Raw genomic sequence first — 22,613 nt, 5'->3', positions numbered from 1 at the left:
TGTGACTGTCCAAGACTGAGTGTGAGTCTGTGACAGTGAGAGACTGTGTGTGAGTATGAGTCTGTGACTGTCCAAGACTATGAGTCTGCGACAGTGAGAGACTGAGTGTGAGTGTGAGTCTGCGAATTTGAAAGACTGAGTGTGAGTCTGTGACTGTCTGAGACTGAGTGTGAGTCTGTGACAGTGAGTGACTGAGTGTGAGTGTGAGTCTGCGACTGTACAAGACTATGAGTCTGCGACAGTGAGAGACTGAGTGTGAGTGTGAGTCTGCGAATTTGAAAGACTGAGTGTGAGTCTGCGACTGTGAGGAACTGAGTGTGAGTCTGCGACTGTGTGAGAGACTGAGTGTGAGTCTGTGACTGTCCAAGACTGAGTGTGAGTCTGAGATGATCCGAGAATGTGTGTTAGTCTGCGACAGTGAGAGACTGTGAGTGTGAGTCTGCGACTGTCCGAGACTATGTGTGAGTCTGTGACTATGAGAGACTGAGTGTGAGTCTGCGATTGTTCAAGATTAAGTGTGAGTCTGCGAGTATGAGAGACTTGGGTGTGAGTCTGCGACTGTCCAAGACTGAGTGTGAGTCAGTGACAGTGAGAGACTGAGTGTGAGTTTGAAACTGTCCGAGACTGAGTGTGAACCGGTGACAGTGAGAGACTTAGTGTGAGTGTGAGTCTGTGACAGTGAGAGATTGAGTGTGAGTCTGCAACTATGAGAGACTTGGGTGTGAGTCTGCGATTGTCCGAGACTGAGTGTGAACCGGTGACAGTGAGAGACTGAATGTGAGTGTAAGTCTGCGACTGTCCAAGACTGTGAGTCTGCGACTATGAGAGACTGAGTGTGAGTCTGCGATTGTCTGAGACTGAGTGTGAGTCTGTGACAGTGAGAGACTGTGTGTGAGTGTGAGTCTGCGACTGTCCAAGACTGTGAGACTGCGAAAGTGAGACACTGAGTGTGAGTCTGCGACTGTCCGAGACTGAGTGTGAGTCTGCGATTGTCTGAGACTGAGTGTGAATCTGTGACAGTGAGAGACTGAGTGTGAGTATGAGTCTGTGACTGTCCAAGAGTGTGAGTCTGCGACAGTGAGAGACTGAGTGTGAGTCTGTGACAGTGAGTGACTGAGTGTGACAGTGAGTCTGCGACTGTACAAGTCTGCGACAGTGAGAGACTGAGTGTGAGTCAGCGACTGTGAGGAACTGAGTGTGAGTCTGCGACTGTGTGAGAGATTGAGAGTGAGTCTGCGACAGTCCTAAACTGAGTGTGAGTCTGTGACTACGAAACACTGAGTGTGAGTCTGTGACTGTCCAAGACTGAGTGTGAGTCTGTGACAGTAAGAGACTGTGTTAGAGTGAGTCAGTGACTGTCCAAGACTGTGAATCTGCGACAGTGAGAGACTGAGTGTGAGTGTGAGTCTGCGACTGTACAAGACTGTGAGTCTGCGAAAGTGAGAGACTGAGTGTGAGCCTGCGACTATGAGAGATTGAGTGTGACTGTGAGTCTGTAACAGTGAGAGACTGAGTGTGAGTCTGCGACTTGCAACACTGAGTATGAGTGTAAGTCTGTGACAGTGAGAGACTGAGTGTGAGACTGTGAAATTGAGAGACTGAGTGTGAGTGTGCGTCTGCAACAGTGAAAGACTGAGTGTGAGTCTGCGACAGTGAGGGACTGTGAGTCTCTGACTATGAGAGACTGAGTGAGAGTCTGCGACAGTGAGAGACTGAGTGTGAGTCTGTGACAGTGAGAGACTGAGTGAGAGTCTGCGACTGTCCGAGACTGAGTGTGAGTCTGTGACAGTGAGAGACTGAGTGTGAGTGTGAGTCTGCGACTGTGAGAGACTAAGTGTGAGTCTGTGACTGTGAGAGACTGAGTGTGAGTGTGAGTGTGCGACTGTCCAAGACTGTGAGTCTGCGACAGTGAGTGACTGAGTGTGGGTCTGCGACAGTGAGAGATTGAGTGTTAGTGTGAGTCTGCGACTGTCTAAGACAGTGTGTGTGTCTGTGACAATGAGACACTGAGTGTGAGTGTGAGTCTGTGTCTGTCCAAGACTGAGTGTGCGACAGTGAGAGACTGTTAGTGTGAGCCTGCGACTTTGAGAGACTGAGTGTGAGTCTGCGACTGTCTAAGACAGTGTGTGTGTCTGTGACAGTGAGAGACTGAGTGTGAGTGTGAGTGTGCGTCTGTCCAAGACTGTGAGTGTGCGACAGTGAGAGACTGAGTGTGATTCTGCAACAGTGAGAGACTGAGTGTGAGCCTGCGACTATGAGAGATTGAGTGTGGGTGTGAGTCTGTGACTTTGAGAGACTGAGTGTGAGTGTGAGTCTGCAACAGTGAAAGACTGAGTGTGAGTCTGCAACAGTGAGGGACTGTGAGTCTGCGACTATGAGAGACTGAGTGAGAGTCTGCGACTGTCCGAGTCTGAGTGTGAGTCTGTGATAGTGAGAGACTGAGTGTGAGTGTGAGTCTGCGACTGTGAGAGACTGTGAGTCTGTGACAGTGAGAGACTGTGTGTGAGTGTGAGTCTGCGTCTGTGAGAGACTGAGTGTGAGTGTGAGTCTGCGACTGTCCAAGACTGAGAGTCTGCAGCAGTGCGAGACTGAGAGTGAATCTGTGACTGTCCGAGACTGAGTGTGAGTCTGTGACAGTGAGAGATTGAGTGTGAGTGTGAGTCTGCGACTGTACAAGACTGTGAGTCTGCGACAGTGAGTGACTGAGTGTGAGTCTGCGACAGTGAGAGACTGAGTGTTAGTGTGAGCCTGCGACTTTGAGAGACTGAGTGTGAGTCTGCGACTGTCTAAGACAGTGTGTGTGTCTGTGACAATGAGAGACTGAGTGTGAGTGTGCGTCTGTCCAAGACTGTGAGTGTGCAACAGTGAGAGACTGAGTGTGATTCTGCAACAGTGAGAGACAGACTGTGAGTCTGCGACTATGAGAGATTGAGTGTGGGTGTGAATCTGTGACAGTGAGAGACTGAGTGTGAGTCTGTGACATTGAGAGACTGAGTGTGAGTGTGAGTCGGCAACAGTGAAAGACTGAGTGTGAGTCTGCGACAGTGAGGGACTGTGAGTCTGCGACTATGAGAGACTGAGTGAGAGTCTGCGACTGCCCGGGTCTGAGTGTGAGTCTGTGACAGTGAGAGACTGAGTGTGAGTGTGAGTCTGCGACTGTGAGAGACTGAGTGTGAGTCTGTGACTGTGAGAGACTGAATGTGAGTCTGCGACTGCCCGGGTCTGAGTGTGAGTCTGTGACAGTGAGAGACTGAGTGTGAGTGTGAGTCTGTGACTATGAGAGACTGAATGTGAATGAGAGTCTGTGACAGTGAGAGACTGTGTGTGAGTGTGAGTTTGTGACTGTGAGAGACTGAGTGTGAGTCTGCGACTGCCCGGGTCTGAGTGTGAGTCTGTGACAGTGAGAGACTGAGTGTGAGTATGAGTCTGCGACTGTGAGAGACTGAGTGTGAGTCTGTGACTATGAGAGACTGAGTGTGAGTCTGTGACTGTGAGAGACTGAATGTGAATGAGAGTCTGTGACAGTGAGAGACTGTGTGTGAGTGAGTCTGTGACTGTGAGAGATTGAATGTGAGTGTGAGTCTGTGACTGTGAGAGTCTGAATGTGAGTATGAGTCTGTGACTGTCCGAGACTGAGTGTGAGTCTGTGACAGTGAAAGACTCAGTGTGAGTGTGAGTCTGCGTCTGTCCAAGACTGTGAGTGTGCGACAGTGAGGGACTGAATGTGATTCTGCAACAGTGAGAGACTGAGTGTGAGCCTGCGACTATGCAAGACTGAATGTGAGTGTGAGTCTGTGACAGTGAGAGACTGAGTGTGAGTCTGTGACATTGAGAGACTGAGTGTGAGTATGAATCTGCGACTGTCCGAGACTGAGTGTGAGTCTGTGACAGTGAGAGACTGTGTGTGAGTGTGAGTCTGTGACTGTGAGAGATTGAATGTGAGTGTGAGTCTGTGACTGTGAGAGTCTGAATGTGAGTATGAGTCTGTGACTGTCCGAGACTGAGTGTGAGTCTGTGACAGTGAAAGACTCAGTGTGAGTGTGAGTCTGCGTCTGTCCAAGACTGTGAGTGTGCGACAGTGAGGGACTGAATGTGATTCTGCAACAGTGAGAGACTGAGTGTGAGCCTGCGACTATGCAAGACTGAATGTGAGTGTGAGTCTGTGACAGTGAGAGACTGAGTGTGAGTCTGTGACATTGAGAGACTGAGTGTGAGTATGAATCTGCGACTGTCCGAGACTGAGTGTGAGTCTGTGACAGTAAGAGACTGAGTGTGAGTCTGTGACAGTGAGAGACTGAGTTTGAGTCTGCGACTGTCCAAGACTGAGTGTGAGTCTGTGACAGTGTGAGACTGAGTGTGAGTGTGAGTGTGCGACTCTCCAAGACTGTGAGTCTTTGACAGTGAGAGATTGAATGCGAGTGTGAGTCTGTGACTGTGAGAGAGTGAGTGTGAGTTTGTGACTGTCCGAGATTGTGAGTTTGTGACAGTGTGAAACTGAGTGTGAGTGTGAGTCTGCGACTATCCAAGACTGTGAGTCTGCAACAGTGAGTGACTGAGTGTGAGTCTGTGACTGTCTGAAAGTGAGTCTATGACAGTGAGAGACTGAGTGTGAGTCTGCGACTATGCAAGACTGAGTGTGAGGCTGCGATAGTGAGTGACTGTGAGTCTGCGACTATGAGAGACTGAGTGTGAATCTGCAAATGTCCGCTTCTGAGTGTGAGTCTGTGACAGTGAGAGACTGTGTGTGAGCGTGAGTCTGCGTCTGTTCAAGACTGTGAGTGTGCGACAGTGAGAGACTGAGTGTGAGCCTGCGACTATGAGAGATTGAGTGTGAGTGTGAGTCTGCAACAGTGAAAGACTGAGTGTCAGTCTGCGACAGTGAGGGACTGTGAGTCTGCGACTGAGAGACTGAGTGAGAGTCTGCGACTGTCCGAGTCTGAGTGTGAGTCTGTGACAGAGAGAGACTGTGTGTGAGTGTGAATCTGTGACTGTGAGAGACTTAGTATGAGTATGAATCTGCGACTGTCCGAGACTGAGTGTGAGTCTGTGACAGTATGAGACTGAGTGTGAGTCTGTGACTGTGAGAGATTGAGTGTGAGTGTGTGCGTGTGAGTCTGCGACTATGAGAGAGTGAGTGTGAGTCTGCAACTGTCCGAGACTGAGTGTGAGTCTGTGACAGTGAGAGACTGTGTGTGAGTTTGAGTCTGTGACAGTGAGAGACTGAGTATGAGTCTATGACAGTAAGAGACTGAATGTGAGTGTGAGTCTGCGACAATGAAAGACTGAGTGTGAGGCTGCGACAGTGAGGGACTGTGAGTCTGCGACTATGAGAGACTGAGTGTGAATCTGCAACTGTCCGAGACTGAGTGTGAGTCTGTGACAGTGAGAGACTGAGTGTGAGTGTGAGTCTGCGACTGTGAGAGACTAAGTGTAAGTCTGTGACAGTGAGAGACTGTGTGTGAGTGTGAGTCTGTGACAGTGAGAGATTGAGTGTGAGTGTGAGTCTGCGACTGTACAAGACTGTGATTCTGTGACAGTGAGTGACTGAGTGTGGGTCTGCAACAGTGAGAGACTGAGTGTGAGTCTGTGACTGTCTAAGACAGTATGTGTGTCTGTGACAGTGAGAGACTGAGTTTGAGTCTCCGACTGTCCAAGACTGAGTGTGAGTCTGTGACTGTGAGAGACTGAGTCTGAGTGTGAGTCTGCGACTCTCCAAGACTGTGAGTCTGCGACAGTCGAGACTGAGTGTGAATCTGTGACTGTCCGAGACTGAGTGTGAGTCTGTGACAGTGAGAAATTGAGTGTGTGTGTGAGTGTGAGTCTGCGACTGAGAGACTGAGTGTGAGTCTGCAACTGTCCGAGACTGAGTGTGAGTCTGTGACAGTGAGAAGCTGTGTGTGAGTGTGAGTCTGTGACTGTGAGAGACTGAGTGTGAGTGTGAGTCTGCGACAGTGAGAGACTGACTCTGAGTGTGAGTCTGTGACTGTGAGAGACTGAGTGTGAGTGTGAGTCTGCGACAGTGAAAAACTGAGTGCGATTCTGCGACAGTGAGTGACTGAGTGTGAGTGTGAGTCTGCGACAGTGAAAGATTGAGTGTGAGTGTGAGTCTGCGACAGTGAAAGACTGAGTGTGAGGCTGCGATAGTGAGTGACTGTGAGTCTGCGACTATGAAGGGATAATGCGAGCCTGCAACTGTCCGAGATTGAGTGTGAGTCTGTGACAGTGAGAGACTGTGTGTGAGTGTGAGCCTGTGACTGTGAGAGACTGTGTGAGCCTGCGACTATGAGAGACTGAGTGTGAGTCTGCGACTGTCCGAGACTGAGTATGAGTCTGTGACACTGAGAGATTGAATGTGAGTGTGAGTCTGTGACTGTGAGAGATTGAATGTGAGTGTGAGTCTGTGACTGTGAGAGACTGAGTATGAGTATGAGTTTGTGACAGTGAGAGACTGAGTGTGAGTCTGTGACAGTGAAAGACTGAGTGTGAGTGTGAGTCTGCATCTGTCCAAGACTGTGAGTGTGCGACACTGAGATACTGAGTGTGATTCTGCAACAGTGAGAGACTGAGTGTGAGTCTGCGACTATGCAAGACTGAGTGTGAGTGTGAGTCTGTGACAGTGAGAGACTGAGTGTAAGTCTGTGACATTGAGAGACTGAGTGTGAGTGTGCGTCTGCAACAGTGAAAGACTGAGTGTGAGTCTGCGACTATGAGAGACTGAGTGAGAGTCTGCGACTATGAGAGACTGAGTGAGAGTCTGCGACTTTCCGAGTCTGAGTGTGAGTCTGTGACAGTGAGAGACTGAGTGTGAATGTGAGTCTGTGACAGTGAGAGACTGAGTGTGAGTGTGAGTCTGCGACTGTACAAGACTGTGAGTCTGCGACAGTGAGAGACTTAGCGTGAGTGTGAGCCTACGACTTTGAGAGACTGAGCGTGAGTCTGCAACTGTCCGAGATTGAGTGTGAGTCTGTGACAGTGAGAGACTGTGTGTGAGTGTGAGTATGTGACTGTGAGAGACTGTGTGAGCCTGCGACTATGAGAGACTGAGTGTGAGTCTGCGACAGTGACAGACTGAGTCTGAGTCTGTGACAGTGAGGCACTGTGAGTCTGCGACTATGCGAGACTGAGTGTGAGTCTGTGACAGTGAGGGACTGTGAGTCTGCGACTATGAGAGACTGAGTGTGAGTCTGTAACTCTCTGAGACTGAGTGTGAGTCTGTGACAGCGAGAGACTGTGTGTGAGTGTGAGTTTGCGACTGTCCAAGATCATGAGTCTGCGACTGAGAGATTGAGTGTGAGTCTGCGACTGTCCGCGTCTGAATGTGAGTCTGTGACAGTCCAAGACTGTGAGTCTGCGACAATGCGAGACTGACTGTGAATCTGTGACTGCCCAAGACTGAGTGTGAGTCCGTGACAGTGAGAGATTGAGTGTGAGTGTGAGTGTGTGACTTTGAGAGACTGAGTGTGAGTGTGTCTGCGACTGTCCAAGACTATGAGTCTGCGACTGTCCGAGACTAAGTGTGAGTCTGTGACAGTGAGAGACTGTGACTGTGAGAGACTGAGTGTGAATGTGAGTCTGTGACTGTGAGAGACTGAGTATGAGTGTGACTCTGCGACTGTCCAAGACTGTGAGTTTGCAACTACGAAAGACTGAGTGTGAGTCTGCGACTGTCCGAGACTGAGTGTGAGTCTGTGACAGTGAGAGACTGAATGTGAGTATGGTTCTGCGACTGTCCCAGACTGAGTGTGAGTATGTGACAGTGAGAGACTGAGTGTGAGCGTGAGTCTGCGACTGTCCAAGACTGTGAGTCTGCGACACTGTGAGACTGTGTGTGAATCTGTGACTGTCCGAGACTGAGTGTGGGTCTGCGACAGTGAGAGATTGAATTTGAGTGTGAGTCTGTGACAGTGAGAGACTGAGTGTGAGCGTGTGTCTGCGACTGTACAAGGCTGTGATTCTGCAACAGTGAGAGACTGAGTCTCAGTCTTTGACTGTCCAAGACTGAGTGTGAGACTTTGACTGTCCAAGACTGAGTGTGAGTCTGTGTCAGTTGAAGACTGAATGTGATTCTGCGACAGTGAGGGGCTGAGTGTGAATCTGCGACAGTGAGAGACTGAGTGTGAGTGTGAGTCTGCGACAGTGAAAGACTGAGTGTGAGTCTTCGACTGTCCAAGACTGTGAGTCTGCGACAATGAAAAACTGAGTGTGAGTCTGCGACAGTCGAGACTGAGTATGAATCTGTGACTGTCCGAGACTGAGTGTGAGTCTGTGACAGTGAGAGATTGAGTGTGTGTGTGAGTGTGAGTCTGCAACTATGAGAGACTTAGTGTGAGTCTGCAACTGTCCGAGACTGAGTGTGAGGCTGTGACAGTGAGAGACTGTGTGTGAGTGTGAGGCTGCGACTGTGAGAGACTAACTGTGAGTGTGAGTCTGCGACTATCCAAGACTGTGTGTCTGCAACAGTGAGTGACTGAGTGTGAGTCTGTGATTGTCTGAAAGTGAGTCTATGACAGTGAGAGACTGAGTGTGAGTGTGAGTCTGTGTCTATCCAAGACTGTGAGCCTGCGACAGTGAGAGAATGAGTGTGAGTCTGCGACGGTGAGAGACTGAATGTGAGTGTGAGTTCTGTGACAGTGAGCGACTGAGTGTGAGCCTGCGCCTATGAAAGACTGAATGTGAGTGTGAGTCTGCCACAGTGAGTCTGCGACAGTGAAAGACTGAGTGTGAGTCTGTGACTATCCAAGACTTAGCCTGCGACAGTGAGAGAATGAGTGTGAGCCTGCGCCTATGAAAGACTGAGTGTGAGTGTGAGTCTGCGACAGTGAAAGACAGAGTGTGAGTCTGTGACAGTGAGAGACTGAGTGTGAGTGTGAGTCTGCGACTGTACAAGACTGTGAGTCTGCATCAGTGAGAGTCTGAGTGTGAGTGTGAGCCTGCGATTGTGAGAGTCTGTGTGTGACTCTGCAATTGTCCGAGTCGAAGTGTGAGTCTGCAACTGTCCAAGACTGAGTGTGAGTCTGCGACAGTGAGGGACTGTGAGTCTGCGACTGAGAGACTGAGTGTGAGTCTGCAACTGTCCGAGACTGAGTGTGAGTCTGTGACAGTGAGAGACTGTGTGTGAGTTTGAGTCTGTGACAGTGAGAGACTGAGTATGAGTCTATGACAGTAAGAGACTGAATGTGAGTGTGAGTCTGCGACTGTGAGAGACTAAGTGTAAGTCTGTGACAGTGAGAGACTGTGTGTGAGTGTGAGTCTGTGACAGTGAGAGATTGAGTGTGAGTGTGAGTCTGCGACTGTACAAGACTGTGATTCTGTGACAGTGAGTGACTGAGTGTGGGTCTGCAACAGTGAGAGACTGAGTGTGAGTCTGTGACTGTCTAAGACAGTATGTGTGTCTGTGACAGTGAGAGACTGAGTTTGAGTCTCCGACTGTCCAAGACTGAGTGTGAGTCTGTGACTGTGAGAGACTGAGTCTGAGTGTGAGTCTGCGACTCTCCAAGACTGTGAGTCTGCGACAGTCGAGACTGAGTGTGAATCTGTGACTGTCCGAGACTGAGTGTGAGTCTGTGACAGTGAGAAATTGAGTGTGTGTGTGAGTGTGAGTCTGCGACTGAGAGACTGAGTGTGAGTCTGCAACTGTCCGAGACTGAGTGTGAGTCTGTGACAGTGAGAAGCTGTGTGTGAGTGTGAGTCTGTGACTGTGAGAGACTGAGTGTGAGTGTGAGTCTGCGACAGTGAGAGACTGACTCTGAGTGTGAGTCTGTGACTGTGAGAGACTGAGTGTGAGTGTGAGTCTGCGACAGTGAAAAACAGTGCGATTCTGCGACAGTGAGAGACTGAGTGTGAGTGTGAGTCTGCGACAGTGAAAGACTGAGTGTGAGGCTGCGATAGTGAGTGACTGTGAGTCTGCGACAATGAGAGACTGTGTGTGTCTGCAACTGTCCGAGATTGAGTGTGAGTCTGTGACAGTGAGAGACTGTGTGTGAGTGTGAGTCTGCGTCTGTCCAAGACTGTGAGTGTGAGACAGTGAGAGACTGAATGTGAGTCTGCAACAGAGAGAGACTGAGTGTGAGCCTGCGACTATGAGAGATTGAGTATGAGTCTATGACAGTAAGAGACTGAATGTGAGTGTGAGTCTGTGACTGTGAGAGACTGAGTGTGAGTCTGCGACAATGAAAGACTGAGTGTGAGGCTGCGACAGTGAGGGACTGTGAGTCTGCGACTATGAGAGACTGAGTGTGAATCTGCAACTGTCCGAGACTGAGTGTGAGTCTGTGACAGTGAGAGACTGAATGTGAGTGTGAGTCTGCGTCTGTCCAAGACTGTGAGTGTGCGACAGTGAGAGACTGAGTGTAATTCTGCAACAGTGAGAGACTGAGTGTGTGCCTGTGACTGTGAGAGATTGACTATGAGTGTGAGTCTGCGACTGTCCGAGACTGAGTGTGAGTCTGTGTCAGTGAGAGACTGAGTGTGAGCCTGTGACAGTGAGAGACTGAGTGTGAGTGTGCGACTGTCTGAGTGTGAGTCTGCAACAGTGAGAGACTGAGTGTGAGTTTGTGACTGTCTTAATCTGAGTCTGTGACAGTGGGAGACTGAGTGTGAGTTTGTGACTGAGTGTGAGTCTGCAACAGTGAGAGACTGAGTGTGAGCCTGCAACTGTCCAAGACTGAGTGTAAGTCTGCGACAATGAGAGACTGAGTGTGAGTTTGTGACTGTCTGAATGTGAGTCTGAGACAGTGAGAGACTGAGTGTGAGTTTTTGACTGAGTGTGAGTCTGTGACAGTGAGAGACTGAGTGTGAGTCTGCGATAGTGAGAGACTGAGTGTGTCTGTGACAGAATGTGAGTCTGTGACAGTGAGAGACTGAGTGTGAGTTTTTGACTGAGTGTGTCTGTGACAGTGAGAGACTGAATGTGAGTCTGTGACTGTCTGAGTGTGAGTCTGTGACAGTGAGAGACTGAGTGTGAGTCTGCGATAGTGAGAGACTGAGTGTGTCTGTGATTGAGTGTGAGTCTGTGACAGTGAGAGACTGATTGTGAGTCTGCGACAGTGAGAGACTGAGTGTGAGTCTGCGAGTGTCTGTGTGTTAGTTTGCAGCAGCGAGTGACTGAGTGTGAGACTGCAACTGTCCAAGACTGAGTGTGAGTCTGCGACAGTGAGTGACTGAGTGTGAGACTGCAACTGTCCAAGACTGAGTGTGAGTCTGCGACAGTGAGTGACTGAGTGTGAGACTGCAACTGTCCAAGACTGAGTGTGAGTCTGCGACTGTCCAAGAACCACTGGCAATTTTTGTTTCTATTGAATCTCTGTTCTTCAGCTATTTTTCTGTTCTTCCTTTTGACCTTTCTCTTCATCTTTTCCTGTCTCTCCAGGTTTTAGTGCCCTTCTGATTCTCATTCCTTTGTTAATATCTAATTTACACCATCCTTAGTGACCTCGTCAGTATTAAGAGTTTGATATAACCTCAATTCTTTTTATAATTTAATCTCCTCATAGTAGGATTATGAGGAGATTAATCCAAGTGGCTGAAGGCCATTTATAAATGTGGGCTGGTCTCTCTTGTCTCCTTTGAATGTGTGTTGGGAGGATAATTGGCAGTTCAGGTGAGCTTTGTGTGCTGAAGAGCATATGGGGAATAATGGTGAAGATTGAGGATTGAAGGGTGGAACATGTCAACGTTTACGATTGGCAAGGAACAACGTCACTGTAGCATTTGAGGTACTTAACCTGTCCAGTAGAAATTTCATCAGAGTTCATCAAAATTCAGAGGATGTACCTTTGTATTCTCTCATGCTGCTATTAATGAGCTGATGTTTTTGGAATTTCAAAAAGCAGTCAATTAGAGGCCACTCAAAAGGCTGTCACCCAAGATTAGGGCTCATGAGATTGGCAGTAATATATTAGCTTGGCATGAGGACTAGTTAATGGATAAAACAGAGAGGAGGAATTAAAGGCTCCTTCCTGGGTTGTCAGCCTGTGACTATGAGCTACCAGAGCAGTGTTAGGCCTTCAGGTACTAAGAGTCTCGATCAATGACATAACCGAATGAATAGTGCAGAATGTGTCCAAGTGTGCTGCTTTAATACAGATTAAAGAAATGGATAAGAACAGATGGTACACAATGAAGTGTGAAGTGATTCACTTTGGTAGAAAAATAAAAGGTAGAATACTTTTTACACCATGAGGAACAGAAACCTGTTCACTTTCAGAGGGATCTCGATGTGCGTGTACGTGAATCACTGAACATGGGGTGTTGGGGGATGGAGTCTTTGGGAAACCTCTTCAAAGAGGTTAATATTTCTGTTCTCTTAGCTGCCACCCTTTCTCTCCAAATGCCAGCTGTATTTCTCTCACAAACCTCCTTGTTCCCTAGCTTCACTCTTTACTTTCGCCTAACATACAGAGCCCAAAACCCCCCCTTCCATTTCCCTTCCATTTTCTGTGGAAGTGCTCATCACTGGACTCTCCTGGTCACTGACATATCTGCATTCTGCAACAGCCTTGCGCTATAGACTGAACAGGGTAGAATGTACGTTTAATGGCGTTTCATTTTCCTTACTTATATTTTGGTTTTTGATACTTATTTGCATACTTAGCCTAACTTTTGTCAAAATTTGTAGGAGCAGGAGGAGGCCATTCAAGGCCAACTAAGGCCAGATAATAAGTGTAATTGACAGTGAGAGCTACATCCCATGAGCAGTTAAACAGGTGGGAAGTGTACTAATCTCCTACTGCCCATGTTAGACATTTTCTCCTCTCATTCCACAGCATCCTCACTCAAATGTTTTGATAATGCTGCCTGGGCCTTAAACTCCCCCAACCCAACATAGAGTCATCCCAGTACAGAAAGGCCCTTCAGCCCATTGAGTCTGCGCAAACAATAACTATTACTAAGTGTGCACTAATCCCAATTTCCTACAGCTTGTCCCATATCATTGAATGCTGCCTGAACTGCTGTGCTCTTCCAGCACCACTAATCCATATCATTGAATGTTCATACAATCCATACAGTGTGGAATCAGGGCATTTGACCCATTGAGTCCACATCATCTCTTCGAAGAGCATCCCACCTAGACTCACCCCACCCAATCCCTGTAACCCTGTATTTAGCCAGACACAATGGGGTAATTTAGCAAGACCAATCCATCTTTGGACTCTGGAAGGAAAGCAGAGCAGCCAGAGGAAACCCACACACACGGGGAGAATGTGTAAATTCCACACAGACAGTCTGAGGCTGGAATCGAACCCTGGCACTGTGAGGCAGTAGTGCTATCTACTGAGCCACTGTGCCATCCCAGACCCAGACCTTCCAGTCACTGGCTCTTCACTGTTTCCAGTTTTGCATTGATTAGAACACACTGCAATATTTCCTTTTTAGAACCAAAGTGGAAGGAGTGAGAAAAAAGATCAAAACGCATGAAATAAGATAAAGGAGGAGAATAGGAGAAGGAAGGGAGCAGAAAGAGATAGAAGGTGAAAGAAATCTGTGTGGAGAGGGGGAGGATGAGAGTATGAGGAGAGAGGAGGAGAATGTGAAGAGAGATGGAGAGATGAACAGAATGAGGAGAGATGGAGAAGAACAGAGATTGAAGGGTGATGGAAAGATGAACTGAGAGTAATGAAAGAGGGAGAGCGTGAGGAGAGAGGGAGGAGTGTGAGCAGACGGGGAGAGAGTGATAGTGTGAGGAGAGAGAGAGAAATAAACAGAGTGAGAAGAGGGAGAGTGTGAGGAAATGGGAGAGATAAACAGAGTGAGGAAAGGGTGAGGAACAGAACAAGGAGAGAGTGAGTGTGTGAGAACAGAGGAGAGAGAGGACAGAGGAGAGAGAGAAATGAACAGAGCATAAGGAGAGGGAGCAGCAGATATTTGAGCCTCTGACAGGCTCCTTGTATAAACCAATTAAAATGTATTCTCTGACACTGTCAATCTGAGACTTCAAACTGCTGACTAATCTGGGGCTTGTCTGCAATGTTGTGAATGGTATTTGGAAAATCTGGAAAGGAAGTGGAGTTGACGTGTCCTTGTTTCCATCTTTTGAGGTAATTGTAGGGAAGGACACAGGCGGAGCAGGTAAACGCAGCAGTGTGGTTTTGTAAAGCAGTGAGTGTGTGGAATCTAGGGCACAGCCATCGTCCTGTATCTTCCAGTAACTCCCGCTCTCTATGCTACCTCTTTATTTATCTGTTCAGACTGAGCTTTCTTACAATTGATTTATCTTCTGTTGGAACTCGTCATTTTTGCTGTTGTCTCTTTGGCAGAATATTTCAGAGATATGTTTCTAGATTTCCTCCTTTTAGTAAATGAGACTTTAAAACCAGTCTATTTTTGGTACTCTCCAATTCTTTTGCAAACAAGACACTCTTGCTTTAAAAATAATAGTCATAATTTGATCTGCTAAAGTGCCTGTGTGATTGAGTCTGTACTAATTGTAACAGGCACTGAATCCCATAAATTACCTCCCTGTTACCAGGGAAACCTGTGGAAATATCTATGGGTGCTTCTTGTGGTAGTGCATAGTGAAAGAGAGAGATGGAAAAGGAAAAGAAATGGGAGAGTGTGACATTGGCCAGGGAGGACAGGGAGAGAGGGACAGTGTGACAGTGTAGAGGGAGAAGAGGGAGAGAAGAAGAGCGTGACAGGGCTGAGGGAGGACAGGAAGAGTGTAATTGGATTCAGGGAGGACAGAGAGAGTGTGATTGTGCCCAGGTAGGAGAGAGTAGTGATTTCAGAATTCATTTGGGATACAATTTGCATGAATGCATCAGATTTTAACCCCTCTTGCCTGGGTATCTGTCACATTTTGATGGATGTGATAAGAATGGTGTGTGTGGTGTGAGGGGTATGCTGTATAGATGGGGTAGAGAGATATAGTTCGTTCAATAGCTATAGTGGATGTGGTATGTGTGTATGTGCGTAGGTGATTACTATGATTAAGGCAAGATAGAATTAAAATTAAATAGTGATACTTCTTTTGTCTTTCCAGATTGCACTAGTTCATGGCTAATCCATGGGATTAGGGATTTGAGAAGTTTCTGGAACGTTTTTCAGAAAACTTCCATCCAGCCTTCTCTCCAAAGACTCATGATCATCACAGCAATGGGTTCAGTACGGGCCAACCAGTACAACATGGTGTCATCCGACAAAGATGGTGACAAACTCAGCATCTCATCAGCTGCCAACGAGCAGGATAATGGCAAGATCCAAACGCATCGTAAATGCCGCAACCGTTTTGTAAAGAAGAATGGTCAGTGTAACATCTACTTCAGCAACATGAGTGGCAAGTCGGAGAGGTACATGGCTGATATCTTTACAACCTGTGTGGACACTCGGTGGAGGTACATGCTCATGATCTTCTCCACTGCCTTCCTGATTTCCTGGTTGGCCTTTGGTTTTGCATTCTGGTTCATTGCCATGATGCACGGAGACCTGGACAAGTCAAAGCATGAGGAAAACTTCAGACCATGCATCATGCAAGTTAATGGCTTTGTAGCAGCCTTTCTGTTTTCCATTGAGACACAGACTACCATTGGCTATGGCTTCCGTTGTGTCACTGAAGAATGCCCAGCTGCTGTCTTCATGGTTGTAGTCCAATCCATCATTGGCTGCATTATTGACTCTTTTATGATTGGCACCATCATGGCAAAGATGGCACGGCCAAAGAAAAGGGCCCAAACTCTACTGTTCAGCCATAATGCTGTAATATCGATAAGAGATGGCAAATTATGTCTGATGTGGCGAGTGGGTAATCTCCGAAAAAGTCATATTGTGGAAGCTCATGTCAGGGCCCAGCTGATTAAACCTCATGTCACCACAGAAGGGGAGTATCTCCCTCTCGAACAAAAAGATCTTAACGTTGGTTATGATGTCGGATTTGATCGCATCTTTCTTGTGTCCCCGATAATTATAGTCCATGAAATTGATGAGGAGAGCCCTCTTTATGGGATTAGTAAGCAAGATCTAGAGACTGAAGATTTTGAAATTGTTGTCATTTTGGAGGGGATGGTGGAAGCCACAGCGATGACAACACAAGCACGAAGTTCTTACTTGGCTAATGAGATCCTTTGGAGCCATCGATTTGAGCCTGTGCTCTTTGAGGAAAAGAACCACTACAAAGTAGATTACTCACGGTTCCATAAGACTTACGAAGTGCCCACAACCCCCAGGTGCAGTGCCAAAGATCTGGTGAACAATTCATTTTCGATGGTGCCAGGCAACAATTCCTTTTGTTATGAGAATGAGCTAGCACTGTTGAGTCGGGAAGAGGAGGAGGAGGAACAGGCAAACCGCATTCTGGATGTGGACAACCAATTCGAATTTGACCGGCTACAATCTACCATCCCATTGGACAGTCTTGCTTACCAAAGAGAGTCTGAAATTTAATCTCAAAGGTGCCATTACTGAGTTTAAAAAAATCTTAGATGCTCTGCAGGATTTGAAATAAAATACAGGTCACTCATTGAACATTGTGACCTGCAGACGCTGCCAATGCATCAAGGAGCTCGTTTCACAATCAATAATTCGAATGCAGGAAACATGACAGGAAGGATTTGAGCTCAAGCTGTTCTTCGCTCTCCTGTCTGTTTGAATTCATTGTAATGAAAGATTCACAATATGAGGCAAGCATGCTCACTTTAAAAACACTGCAGAGAAGTTCTGTACATTCATTCCTGTTGACTATGACAGATAAAGTTTTAAAAGTCAGGCTCCAGTCAACCTTTCTGCAGTAAATAGATTGTTTGGATGAGATTAAAAACTTGCTTTAATCAAAAAACATTTACAGAATGTTTGAAGGGTTCTTTTTCTCATCCTGCTTTGTAAATAATGCAGCCAAATGATATAGTCTTGGATGTTCATATTTAATCCGGGGAATTAATCTTTCCAAAACTAAAGCTGCTTAAAACCAATGGGGGTTAGTGCATTTATTCTCTGTGGAGGAACTACTAACATGAGCCATTGTTCTGATGTCTGGTGGAAGTGTCCAGCCCATCAACAACTCCTGCTTAAAGGATGCTCACACCTATTTCTTCAGCATTTCTAAAGCAATGGTATAGAAGTTCTGTTTAACATGTACTTCAGCTTGGGGGAATTCTGAAATTCTTTATCCAGTTCATGTTGTAGAATTAAATGTGGCTTAATCTGACTAGATTAAAATATCAGTTACTGCTTCCTCAAAAGCCATCTTCCCCAAATCATAAAGCCATCTCAGAAACATTGCCGATTTATTCCAATTGCACATTTCAAACAACATTTAAGATCTCAATTTCTCTCCCAACTGTTTCTAATGATATAGCTCTCATTTATATTTAGTGACAAACAACCCTTCACAAACTACTAACTAACAGAAAGTTTGTTCAACCTCTGCCAACTGTCAAAAACAGAAAGTTTGTTCACCCATACAGCAAAGTAGTAACACAATGGAGGACATGATTCTATGGGCACGTCAGCAGCTTGATTTATCTGTGGAACAGCTCTCCCAGTTTTGGCACAAATCCCTAGATTGAGCAAATTGCAGGGTCAGTAAATTAATACAAACAACCGTACATCAGTCCTCATGGTGAGATCATGTGAGGAAGGGAGACTTTCCATTTGGGGTTTGCATCGTTACCCAACAGGCTACACTAGATTTAAATTTCAGAATTCAAATTTCACCATCTACTGTTATTAGGTTTGAATCCCTGTCACAGAATATTAGCCTGGGGCTGTGGAATACTAGTCCAGTGACATTGCCACCATCTCCATGTTCAAGTGCCATGCTGACCTTCCAAACCATCTATCATTGCATCTGCAACAGATCTATAGAATATCTAGACATGGCAGGAGTAGGAATGGGGCAGCACGGTGACTCAGTGGTTAGCACTGCTGCCTCACAACGTCAGGGACCCAGGTTTGATTCCCATCTTGGGTTACTGTTTGTGTGGAGTTTGCACATTCTCCCCGTGTCTGCGTGGGCTTCCTTCAGGTGCTCCGGTTTCCTCCAACAGTCCAAAGATGTGCAGGTTAGGTGAATTGGCCATGCTAAATTGCCCATAGTGTTAGGTACATTAGTCAGGGGTAAATGGGTCTGGGTGGTTGCTCTTCAGAGGGTCGGTGTGGACAGGTTGGGCCAAAGGGCCTGTTTCCGCACCGTAGGGAATCTAATCTAAATAAAATAAGTCAATAAATAAACTTTAGTAAAGCCTTTGACAAGGTTGTGCATGATAGAATAATTAGTAAAGTTAGATCACATAGGATTCAGGATGAGTTTGCCAATTGGATATAAAATTAGCTAAAGGGAGGAGACAGAGAATGATGGTGGAGGGTTGTTTTTCAGACTGGAAGCCTGTGTTCCACAGGGATTGGTGTTGGGTCCACTTTTGTTTGTCATTTATATAATTGATTAAGATGAGAATAGAGAAAGCATGATTAGTAATTTTGCAGATGACATCAGGATTGGTGTTATAGCAGACACTCTGAAGAAGGTTATCTAAGATTACAAAGAGACCTTGATCATTTGGGTCAATAGGCTGAAAAGTGGCAGATGGAATTTAGTTTGGATAAATGTGAGGTATTGAATTTTGGTAATACAACAGCAGGGCTTACATAATTAAAAGTAGAGCTTTGGGTAGTGTTGTAGATCAGAGAGGCCCAGGAGTTCGGGTACATAATTATTTGAAATTTATTGCTCAGACTTTGGAGCATAGGAGTTGGGACATTATGTTGAGGTTGTACAGGACATTGGTGAGGCCTCTTCTGGAGTATTGTGTCCAGTTCTGGTCTCCCTGTCATGGGAAGGATATTATTAAGCTGAAGAGGGCTCAGAAGAGATTCAACAGGATGTTGCCAGGAATGGAGGGTTCGAGGTATAAGGAGAGGCTGGATAGGCTGGGACCTTTTTCACTGGAGCGTACAAGGTTGAGAAGTGATCTTATAGAGGTTTATAAAATCATGAGGAGCAAAGATAAGTGAACAGCAGGTGTCTTTTCCCTGGGATGGGGAATTTCAAGACTGGAAGCATAATTTGAAGGTGAGAGGATAAAGATTTAAAAAAGACATGGGGGCAATTTTTTCACATAGGGAGTGGTTCTTGTGTGAAGTGAACTTACAGAGGAAGTGATGAATGCAAGTATACTAACAATGTTTAAAAAGCATTTAGGGCGGCACAGTGGCTCAGTGGTGAGCACTGCTGCCTCACAGCACCAGGGTCCCAGGTTCGATTCCAGCCTCGGGCAACCCTCTGTGTGGAGTTTGCACATTCTCTCCATGTCTGCGTAGGATTGCTCCGGTTTCCTCCCACAGTCCAAAACATGGACAGGTCAGGAAAACATGGACAGGTCAGGTAGATTGGCCATGCTAAATTGCCCATAGTGTTAGAGGGGAAATGGGTCTGGGTGGGTTACTCTTCGGAGGGTTGGTGTGGACTTGTTGGGCCGAAGGGCCTGTTTCCACATTAAGTCATCTAATCTAATAAGTGAATGCACAAGAAATGTTTGGAGGGCTAAGTGCAGGGACCAGTTTAGTTTGAGATTATGTTTGGCACTGACTGCTTGGACCAAAGGGTCTGTTTCTATGCTGTATGACTCAATGGTTCTGTGATTATCAATGATCAGAGCAGGAATTACTTAGCACAGGGGCATAGCAGGAATTAACAGGACAACATGGGAATGACTGGAAATAGTTGACTGGAGTTTCTGTAAATTCTCCTAACATAATACCTGCTACTTTCACTTTCTATTTTTGAACATTTTTTCCTATTTAACTGACCCTGTAACAAAACTCTGTTGGATATTTACAAGGAGGTTGAGCTGGGTCTCTGATCTATGGACAGAATATAAAGTTCACATACTAAAACAAGTTTTTTTTGTAGACAACCTTCTGTTAAAGTCTATGTCAAAAGCGTCTGGTATAGTTCAGGGAGATTTGTCTCCTTCTGCGGCATTCTGGTTCTCTGTGATCACTGTTTAACTGCTGTCTCGTAGTCAGTCCCTTTCTGTGTCAGACCCATTTGATATCATGTTGTGCTATTCTGAAATGCAATTTTATATCATGCTCTCTGAAAGCTGCTATACAGAAAGTACCAGGAGAGGGAGCTGCAAGAAAAAGAAATTGGAGTAGTACTTCATATGGCAACCATCTTGTTTGCCTCTGCAATATGAAATCCTGGTCTGCCTCTGCCAGTATCAAGTTCCAAGAAGCTATGTTAGCCAAGAACCTCACACTCATTGCTAACAGGATCAATCTGTACAAACACTGAAGTGCGAGTAGAGATGAGCTCAACCAAGACTGCCAAACTGTGGTGGTCAGATAATCATGACGAAAAGCTTTCTCCCTGCTCCCCCCAGAACTAGACAGAAAAACCCACTGTCAATAAATTAAAAACAATTCGGAAAAATTCTCCCAAATCCTTTCAGGAAATCAAAGGCATCCCAGGAGATTAACTGGAAGAAGAATTCTCTGTAAAACCAAATACTGTCCATATGGTAGCGTCCATATGAAACTGTTTATATCACACAATCTCTCCCACAGTCAAAACCTTGTCCAGCAACTTGTACATCATCCAGAAGTCTCAATACTCTCTAGAAAATGAAGACCGGCCCTGTCTTCAGTTTATTTTTACTCTCACACAATTTAAAATGACATCTGCAGTGAGTACCTCACTTCCTGACTCCGCAAAGCCTGTCCATGATCTACGAGGTACAAGTCAGGAGTGTAATGGAGTATTCCTTACTTATCTGGCTGGATGCAGCTCCAACAATAATCAAGAAACTTGACACCATCCAGGACAAAGCAGCCTGCTTGATTGGCACCACATTCCCAGGCATCCCCTCCCTCCACTACAGATGCACAATAGCAGCACTGTGTACTATCTACAAGATGCACTGCAGAAATTCACCAAGACTCCTGAGGTCACACCTTCAAAACTTAAACTGCTTTCATCTAGAAGAAGGAGAAAGTGATGACTGCAGTTCAGAATTGGAAAGTGTGGCACTGGAAAATCACACTTGGTCAGTCAGCATCCAAGGAGCAGGAGAGTCGATATTTCGAGCACAAGCCCTTCACCAGGAATTATGCCCGAAACGGCGCCTCTCCTGCTCCTTAGATGCTCCCTGATCTATTGTGCTGTTTCAGCTGCACACTTTTCCACCTTTCATCTCAAAGAACAATGGCAGCAGAAACATGGGAAGACAATCATCTGCAAGTTGACTTCCTGGCCACCCAACATCCTGATTTGGAAAAGTAAGGCTGTTCCTTCAGGGTCAAAATTCTGGAATCTCCTCTCAAATACCATTGTGGGTCAACCTACAGCATGTGGACTGCAGCAATTCAAGAAGGCAGCTCACCACCGCCTTCATAAGGGTAATTAAGGATGGGCAATAACTGGTGACCAGTCAGCGACTGAGAGGTGATACTGCTGTTACTTTGTGTTTACACATAAAATGTTCCAGTTTCACACAGATACAATCATCTGGATGTTTGTTCAGTTGAGTTGAAGGTCTGTTTCAGCATTGCTTAGCATGTAAACTTATTGTAAAGGTTCAGCAAATATCACCTCACAAAAACTCAACTGCCTTCCTTTATATTGCATGCTGCAGGATAGATTGACAGTGGTTGCTAGTTACATGTGCTCCCAGTTACTTGTTCATTCGCATGTTTCCATTTAAACTGATATCACCACAATGCAACATTATTGTTTTAAGGATGTCAAAAGGCCAATTACTGCTTTAAAGTCATAGGTCGAGGACCCGCAGTCCAGCAACTCTGAGGCTTGGAATCATTCTTGCTGCTCTATTGCCAATGATGATGAAGTGTGACAAGGCCTCGGGACAGGCTGTGGAGGAGCTTCACTGGTGATTATCAATGATCGGGATAAAGGAAATTAGGATTTTGTTTTGTGCGAGTTGTCATGATTTAAAATGTGGTGCCTGAAAGGACAGTGAAAACAGATTTGAAAGGGAATTAGATAAAAAGACCAGCAGAAGGAAAAATACACAACAATGAGGAAAGGGCAGAGCAGTGTTAGTAATGAGATACCAACTGACTAGTACAGTCATAATGGGCTGACTGGCCTTTGTGCTGCATTCTTTATGGGAATCCTTTATTGCTTTAATAACTTCACTATGGAGGAGAAGTATATTTTGTGTTGGACTTGTGAACATGAATGACTAAATTAATGTAATTTTGAAGCTACTTGTCATTGTGTGACTTCTTTGCAGAGGTCAATCTTTTTACATTTAAGTGCACCCCTTTACTATCTTAATTTTTGGACAAATTTTAGTGTTGTCTGAAAATCACTAACTGTGGTTATGAAAGTTGGATGAGGGGACTCACTGTCTTCATGTACATGAAAATATACACTTGCGATCATAAATACTGTTTAGCAAATAAAACCCTGATTCGAATAAAGATTGTCTTGTTTATCTCTCTTTCATACTTTATGCTGACCTTCATTTGCTGCTGATGAATTGTCACTGAAAGGTCAAAGATCAATCTGTTCCTCTATTTGTCCAGTCAGCTCGTATCAGGTGCCTCTAGCTGCTCCTGACCCTGTTATCACCTCCAACCTCTTTACCCTGGTCCCATAACTAATGATGTACTACATAGAAATGCCACTCGGTTCTGTAGACTGGTCATACTGGACT

General features: G+C 46.0%; 1 protein-coding gene across 4 annotated transcripts in view; it reads left to right on the top strand.

Moving 5' to 3' along the window:
* Window positions 1–22,360, top strand: part of LOC140489161 (ATP-sensitive inward rectifier potassium channel 12-like) — a 45,719-nt gene extending 23,359 nt beyond the window's left edge. The window contains exons 1-2 of one of the 4 annotated variants that reach the window (XM_072588390.1): window positions 11,601–11,714; window positions 14,981–22,360. In XM_072588390.1, coding sequence (XP_072444491.1) covers window positions 15,079–16,377 — 1,299 coding nt within the window. In that variant the 5' untranslated portion in view covers window positions 11,601–11,714; window positions 14,981–15,078 and the 3' untranslated portion in view covers window positions 16,378–22,360. Of the gene's footprint in view, window positions 1–11,600; window positions 11,715–13,946; window positions 14,068–14,980 lie in introns of those variants that run through there. The other 3 variants (XM_072588391.1, XM_072588389.1, XM_072588393.1) reach the window with 3 other exon arrangements.
* The last annotated feature ends 253 nt before the right edge of the window (window positions 22,361–22,613 follow it).

This window comes from Chiloscyllium punctatum, chromosome 18 (genome assembly GCF_047496795.1).
Source record: "Chiloscyllium punctatum isolate Juve2018m chromosome 18, sChiPun1.3, whole genome shotgun sequence".
Lineage (NCBI taxonomy): Eukaryota > Metazoa > Chordata > Chondrichthyes > Orectolobiformes > Hemiscylliidae > Chiloscyllium > Chiloscyllium punctatum.
This window is presented reverse-complemented; position numbering and strand designations above follow the sequence as displayed.